The sequence below is a fragment of the Oenanthe melanoleuca genome, chromosome 3 (genome assembly GCF_029582105.1).
Source record: "Oenanthe melanoleuca isolate GR-GAL-2019-014 chromosome 3, OMel1.0, whole genome shotgun sequence".
NCBI lineage: Eukaryota > Metazoa > Chordata > Aves > Passeriformes > Muscicapidae > Oenanthe > Oenanthe melanoleuca.
The window spans coordinates 42,067,896-42,075,359 of NC_079336.1; the positions used below are offsets into that span (position 1 = coordinate 42,067,896).

Below are 7,464 nucleotides of genomic sequence, written 5' to 3' on the forward strand. Positions count from 1 at the left end.
CTACCTCTTCCAGCCTCTGTCCTTCTTCAAGCGTGGTTCGGCTTGCATTACCTACTGTGTTAGTGTAGTCTGTGGGAGTCAGAAACCTTAAGAAGGTAATTCACATTGCTGATAACCAGAAGCTGAGTAACAGCTTTTGCCATCATAAGGAAAATTGCTCATTGCCACCAAAAGAAATTAAGAAAAACTCTGTCTTAGCAGTTTGCCTAACATGAAAACAGTCATACTTCGAAAGGGAAAAGGCTGCAGTATGGAAAGCTTACTACAGTTACTAGAGATGTTTATCAAATCTGACTCCCTGGTTTCAATGAGAAATCCAAACTCTCAGTGGCACAAAACCTTCCGGAGAAATAAAACTAATTACACTTCAGCATTTCTAGACCTTGAGGTTTTTAATCACATATACCATCTTGCTTAACAGTTCATTCACTTAACACAGGCAAGGTACAAGTTTTTGTAGAAGTGTCTGGAAGTGCATCTAGAATGCATTGCCTTGTCCACTGTTTTATTTACAGGTTTTTTCAATGAAAATCAGTAGCTAATAAATCAAAGCATTATTACACAAACACAAAATACAATCATTAACAATTTACTGGGTACAAATGATAAGCATAAGGAAATGTCCATGTACACTCACTGACATGAATTTGTGTTAGCTTGCTACTAATATATGATACTGTGAATTGGTGGTAATATAACTGAAAGACAGATGTGTATTAAAAAAATTAGAGAGCCACTCATGTTTGACATGATCTTATACTGAGATAAATATCTACAGACAGTGGTATGATCATGTACACTCACATGTGATCATATCAACATAGTTAATTTTTTTCTGACAAGGTATCATCATCAAGGTGTTTGAACCTCCTCAACAAAGCTTGCTTTGATCAAGTACCAGATACTATTTTCTAAAGTGTTGGATGATACAGAAACAATCTGTGCAAGTGTAGCAACTTTGTTTCAGAAAAAAATTTTTAAAAAGTAGTATTTACAAAGGTAACTTTTAAATTCAGTGATTAAATTAGGACTCCAGTCTTCATATTCCAAACACCTGTTCATTTAATTTCTTTTTTTTTTGGCGGTTTGTGCTCCTCTCCCCATTCCTTCTCCCCACCACAAATATTAGCCCAGGTTTAAAGTAGACTATCACAATTAAAACTCTTCAGAAAACAGTGAGTTATTCACCTTGTGCCAAAAAAAAAAAAAAAAAAAAAAAAAAAGCAGCACTATAACATTACTCATAAGATTTCATAAATCCTTCATAATTAATGAAAGTTCCAGGAGCAAAAAATCTTATACAACTTGTAGAACTTGGGAGGAGAAATAAAGGAAAGAGGAGACACACATCCATTGACTTTTTTGGTTTTTTGTTCTTTTCTGAGTTTCATTTACAAAAAGCTCCTGGTACTTTTTCTAATGTTTCCACACCTCCTTTCTCTGGCACATATGGTTTAATATACAAACAATTTAAATAAAATGTCAAATTCAAATTCCCACCATAAATAATTCCACTCTTATGAAAACTGGTGGGGCTTTAGCTATTTCAAAACTAGCCCAACCTGGCTAACCATTTGGTTAGGAATTAGGCATTAAATAAGAGGATTCTTACAAAAGTTTGTTATTCTATTTCAGCTTTGTAACAATTTCATACAAATTAATTCTAGAAGAAACCCTTTTCACTGATGTTTCTTTTTCATACATCCTAATACCCATAAGTTATAACCATGCAGGCTGTGCAAGAAACAGATTTGAACTTTTCTGTGTTTTCTAGGGGTTCTATGAGCCTGTTGATGTTTTTGAACTTAAACAAAAGATAACTCTTGAAGTCCTTATTCTAAATGGTAGATAAACTCTCTAGGCTTTTTTCTTCATGGAGTGTTATTATCCATCCTTATTATAAGATACCGTATTTCTTCTCAGCTTTAAATTGGGTTTGTCAGTACTGTCTCTTTTTGCTTCCATCTTGTTTTTCAGATTCCAACTCATTTGGTGAAAGAGCTCTTAATTTTACCTCCTTGCTGAAGCTGGTCTTTTCTCACTGGTCAGCTTTGAAAGACAGAATACTGAGTGCTTCTCTAGGTCAGACTGGTACTAATTTGAGTATGGAGTGGAACCAAGCTGGTTTGATGTGGAGTTTGGATTGATTTCTTCTCATGCTGGGTTGGAGATCTAGCCATGTCAGGCGGTTCAGGAAACAGGGTGGGGAGTGGTAGCCATTTCCATGCCAGAGTCTCTTAACAGCAAAAATACAGAAGAGAAACGGAGAGAATGAAAAAAAGACTTGTGGTTGAGTGAAGAGAATTTCCATGTCCGTGAGTGGTGGTATTGTTCACTGAATTTGTGACAGCTGACAGAGAAGTGGAACTTGCTGAAGAATTGTTTGAAGGTGTTGGACTTGTTCCATTGAGACCACAGTAGATCTAGAATGTGGAGAGGAGGGGAAGCAACAAAAAGGGTTATATTGTCTCTTTTAAAAAAAATCAGAATACATGTTAATAGCAACGAATGCTGTGCAGCCCCACTCAGTCACAGCACTCAAATGATACATACAAATGCTCACGCCTTTCATTGTGCAGTTAAGGACAAAGACGTTTTGAACTGCACGTGTGTGATTCATTAAAGAAATAAATCTAATATTTTTCTAAATGTATTTACAAAGCTATTACTTTATGGAAATCCTTCCATAAATTAGAAGATATATAGGTTTCAAAAAAGCTCACACACACACAAAGAGTGCAAATGTAGAGCTATGTAAAAGCAAATCTTAGGATAAGAAAGACTTTCAAACAACTGCATGAATTGTAGTCTATGTTTGCAGATTAAGCCACAAACTATGAGGACACAACAGTCAAGAACCTATTGATACAGTTTCTGGGGCTGGTTTGCAGCTTCTTTTGAAGCAATGGTGGGGCTTTATGTGAGTGGATTTAATATTTCAGCCTGTCTTATCCTGCTGTGGTAGCACGGAGCTGCTGAAGTCAGAACAATGAAACCATACTGATCAAATCACAACCTATTGGCATTCTAGAACATACAAAGAAAAAAAAAGTGCAGTGAAAACTCCGTATATTAAAGAATTTTAAAAATGCTGTCAGAAAGCAAAATAATTAAAAACAAACACTTTTCCCCTCATAACTCTGCACTATAGGGACAGAACAAAAACTTGCACTCTGTGCAACCTCAATATAGAGTTATTTCCTACATATGCACAGGAAAGCTTTCAAAGATAACCTACAGTATTTTTAGTCCAATGAAAAAGAGTATGTGAAACACAAGGATGAAAAACAAGAATTACATTATTTCATCTTCAAAAATGAGCATACTACAAAAAGGTTGGCTTCAACTCCATGGCAGCAAACTTGTATTCTACCAGAGCATTCCAGTAAGCTCTTAGAGTTAATTCAAGCAAAACCATTATTTTTAAAGAGGTTAATTTAATAAGTAATTCTGTTCACAAAAGGTGTCCTTATTCTCTCATGTTTCTAATGCTGCTGAGAAAATTGATTAGCAAGAAGGAGAGGAAAAAAAAAATATCAATCCTTCAATACTGAAGCAATGAAGTCGATGTTAAATTAATTTAGAAAATTGCATAAGCACTTTCTCTCAGTATTTCTTACTAAAAAAAGCTTACAATAGAAAAATGTAAGAATGGTGTAAAGCTTCTGGTAGTCAGCGTTTTTGGCAATCGGCACCATGCTGGAAGCAATTTAGGACTGCAGGATAAAAATCGCTGTGTTGAAGTTTCTGTTAAAACCGGTCTGAAAGTGATCAATAGTGAATTGCTGAGTTAATAACCTACAAGGCAAGTCTCAACCTGCCTGGAATTTTTTTCAGTCTTCATACAAAGACTCCACCATTATTCCACTCTTGGTTATGCATTTTTAAGGTTTGCTTGGTTTTAAACAACAAAAAGTTTCTCAATTTTTTTTGTGGAAGAAACAGGCTTATATCCAAGTTCCCCAGCGTCATAGCAGATGGGACACCAGAGGTTTTCTCAACGTGAATATAATAAAGACCGGTAACCCAAAGGGTCTGATCCTGCTCTTATCACTGCCAAGGGCAGGACTCCACTGAGCACAAAGGGGAAGGAATAATGCCCTTCCTTACAAACAAAGAGGGGAGGAGGAGGGAACACGATCCAGTAATACCGTCGCTGTTCATTTTTCTGATACGGTGCTATTCACCCCTTTGAAGAGGTGGTTTCTAGGAACAGCACACCGATACAACAGCCCGGGAGCCCCGCTCGGCTCGGCCCCGAGAGAGAAGCGGATCGCTCCTGCACCCATCACCTCTGCGCCAAGGGCAAGGCTCGGCCAGCGCAGCAGCCAGAGGCTGCCGCCTTCGCTTCCTAAACCTCCCACTCCTGCCGAGAGCCGAGCCCAGGACGGGACCCAAACCCCGCAGCTTCGCTGGGGGGAGAGCCAGACCCGGGTCCCGCTGCAAAACTCGTGTCTTCCCGGGGCTCTCTCGGGTTTGGAGGGATCGCTCTCCCTCTAATCAGCGGGGGAATGACCGCTCAGCTGCCGCTCGCACTGTTCCGCGGCTTTCCCTCGAGGATCCCACGGGGAAGAAAAGGCGGCGAACTCCAACTCCAATCTTTTTTGGTTTGACCGGGATAATCCACGGCACCGCCACCCCAGGGCTCCGGGCTCGCCCCGCCGCCATCCGCGCCCATCCCCGCCCGTCCGCACCGGGGCTGCCCGGGCTCGTTCCCGCCGCCGCCCCGGGCGGAGGAGCCGCCCAACACCCACGGCCACCCACGGGGCGCCGCGGCGGGCTCCGGGATGGGCACACGAGCGGCAGCTCCTCTCGGGAGGAGCCCGCCCTTCCCGAGGCGGCGGGAGGGTCTCGCCCCGGGGCCGGCGGAGGGAGAGAGCCGAGCCGCTCCGGGGCTCACCTGCGTGGGAAGGAGGAGGGCGAGGAGCAGGAGCCCCAGGCCGAGCCGCGCCGCCAGCGCCGTCCCCATGCCCATCTGCTGCTGTCCCGCCGCGGTGCTGGTGCTGCTCCTGCCGCTGTGGCTGCGGGCGAGAGGGATGCGCCGCTCCGCCGCGCCCGGCCCTTTTATAGCGGCGCGGTGCCGTGCCGCCCCGCCGCCGCCTTCCCCCTCCTCCGCCCCGCACCTCTGCTCCCGCCCTCCGAGCCGCTGCCGCCCCCGGCCGAGCCGCTGCGGGCTCCGCTCCCCCTGCCCTGCCCGGGCTGTCCCGCGGGACCGGGGAGCGCTCGGCTCCTGCCGGGACCCGGGAGCTCCGCTCGCCCCCTTGGGTCCCACAGGCGCTGGCCCCTCTCCCTGCTGTGAAGGGACTGGCACAGGGCTGTGGCTCTTGAGCTGCAGTTACTCCAGAGAAACGCTTATGTTTAGAAAAACACCAGGCTTTTTCCATTCCAAAAAAAAAATTAAATCATGAGTGAGAGAAGGAAAGATAATAGCGGCTGTAAATATTTCTAAATGGAGGGAGCAGTGGAAGAAAAGCTGGGGAGTTAAGATTCCATCTTGTTCAGAGCTGCCTCACCATTCAGACCACAGGTTGCAATTTCAAGCACTCTTTGGGTCTAAATATTTTATTATTACCATTATTCTTTAAAGAAACCTGTGTAACAAGTGGAACACAAAGTTCTTCCAGCTGTAGCCTCTGTGTAGGTGAGGTTCTACCTTCTGGCACAGTAAAAGCTGTACTTATATTGTATCACCCCTTTCAAATGACTGAAGATTAATTTGGTCAGGCCCTATCACAGCATTTCAGATGTCTCAGTGTATGGACAACTGAACAAAAATAGTCTGTGTCCACTTTATAAACTACAAAAAAAGAGACACCAATGTGTTGATTCTATTGTCACAAAGCAGTTATTTCTATTTAAAAGAAGATCAAGATTTTCTGTTGGCTCAGACAAATCAACAGGTTTTGAAATTTGTGTTTATCTCAGAACAAAATGTGAGAAGATACCCAAGTCCAGCACTACATAACCCATTGGCCATGTCAGGGGCTGGACTGCTTTTGAAGAGCTTCCAAGGATGTTGCTAGAACTCAGTCCAAAAGCACAGGAAATGTGGAGAGGTGCACTGTAGAACTGGGTGCTGGGACTTGTGTATTCAAGAATGTTCCTTCAGAGTGTCCAACAAAGCTATAATTATTTTATTTTTCCAGAAATAAAGGCATTTTGTAAGCTGTGCCACCCAATATATCAATCCTTATTCTATACCAAGAATAGCAAAAAAGCTTTTGAGGGCTATGTTAAGTCTGAAGCACTTTTGAAGCAACATCTCCCTCATTGTGATCACAGTCATAGTCCAGTTAACTATAAGAGACATAGTCTATCAACAGAGTAACTATGGAAACAGTCATCAAATTGATGGTCTTATGTCTCTGAATATTCACTGGTTGTCTGCTGAAAGCCAGATGCCAGAAGATGGGTTTTCATGATTATGGAGATAAAAGGAGAGAGAAAAAAGTACTGTGGCGGACTTAAAAATGACAAGAGGAGTGACATTGCTGAAAACATTTCTATCACTACTTTCTCTTGCCAACGGTTAGTTTTGGTTGTCATAGTTAAAAGAAGCACAAATGTGGGGGGAGGGAAAGTCACCTTTTCATTCAGTAGATAAGCCTAACACCACAGACAAATGAAATTCCCTGTGAGACAAGTCACGTGAATCACAGCAGTAAGTCAGGGCTTGCATGATTGTGACACCAGATTCCCTGGAGGAGATGAAAAATGAAGAGAATCCAGTTAGGGCTCTACAATAGCTAAAGAAAAGAATATTTTTGTGTAAACTGACAGAGATGGTTTCCATTATTATCTCTCCCATCTTGTTTGGGAGAAAAGGAAGAGATACAGCTGTTGCATGATCCTGTATGGATCATAAGTGGCTGTTCCAGGTTGAAGCAGCAGCTGAGACACTTAAATGTTAACACCAGGACAGATGACAATGAGAGAATAACAGTCAGATGGCCTTTCCCATTCTCTCTACTGTGCATCTTGCCTGAGGTCTGTAACTGTAAAAAAAGAGGATGATGGACACTTCTTGTAAGGTGACATGAACCACTACAACAGGATACAACTGACTATTATTATTATTATTATTATTATTATTATTATTATACAGTATATTGCACTTCTGGTGTTTTAACAAGTTTCAGTGAAAATGAGAGTATCTGTCTTTTTACTAAAAATATTGTGAGGTCTGTTCTTCTATTTAAAAATAAATTAAAATGCCAAGGTTTAAAAACGTTTGGTAGAAATTATAAATTACTGAAATAGTAAAACTCTGTGAAGTTTATGTTTGGGGGCCAAAAAAATGCCTTTCTGAAATATTACTGCAATACTAATGTAAATAAGGAAATGTGCTGTCAGCAAGGGAGAAGTGCTAAAAATATTTTAAGCCCAAGATTTTCATTGAAACTTTTGTCATTGGATATTATAATGCCTAACAATCTGTTAGATTTGTACAACCAACTTTCCCCA

The 7,464-nt window shown here is 42.0% G+C and overlaps 1 protein-coding gene across 1 annotated transcript; it reads right to left on the reverse strand.

Annotated features, from left to right (window-relative positions):
- Positions 1-373: 373 nt before the first annotated feature.
- Positions 374-5,104, reverse strand: CD24 (CD24 molecule). The gene is made up of 2 exons (XM_056487999.1): positions 4,901-5,104; positions 374-2,423 (listed from the first exon to the last, which is right to left on the reverse strand). Exons 1-2 carry the CDS (start codon positions 4,973-4,975, stop codon positions 2,238-2,240), a joined length of 261 nt encoding a protein of 86 aa, XP_056343974.1. The 5' UTR covers positions 4,976-5,104; the 3' UTR covers positions 374-2,237.
- Positions 5,105-7,464: the final 2,360 nt, after the last annotated feature.

What these genes read in the sequence shown, in the direction of transcription:
- CD24 (XM_056487999.1), bottom strand. Translation starts at nt 4,975, where the DNA reads ATGGGCATGGGGACGGCGCTGGCGGCGCGGCTCGGCCTGGGGCTCCTG. An exon ending in CCCTCCTCCTTCCCACGCAG is followed by an intron (nt 2,424 to 4,900) that starts GTGAGCCCCGGA and finishes TCCACATTCTAG; the next exon opens with ATCTACTGTGGTCTCAATGG.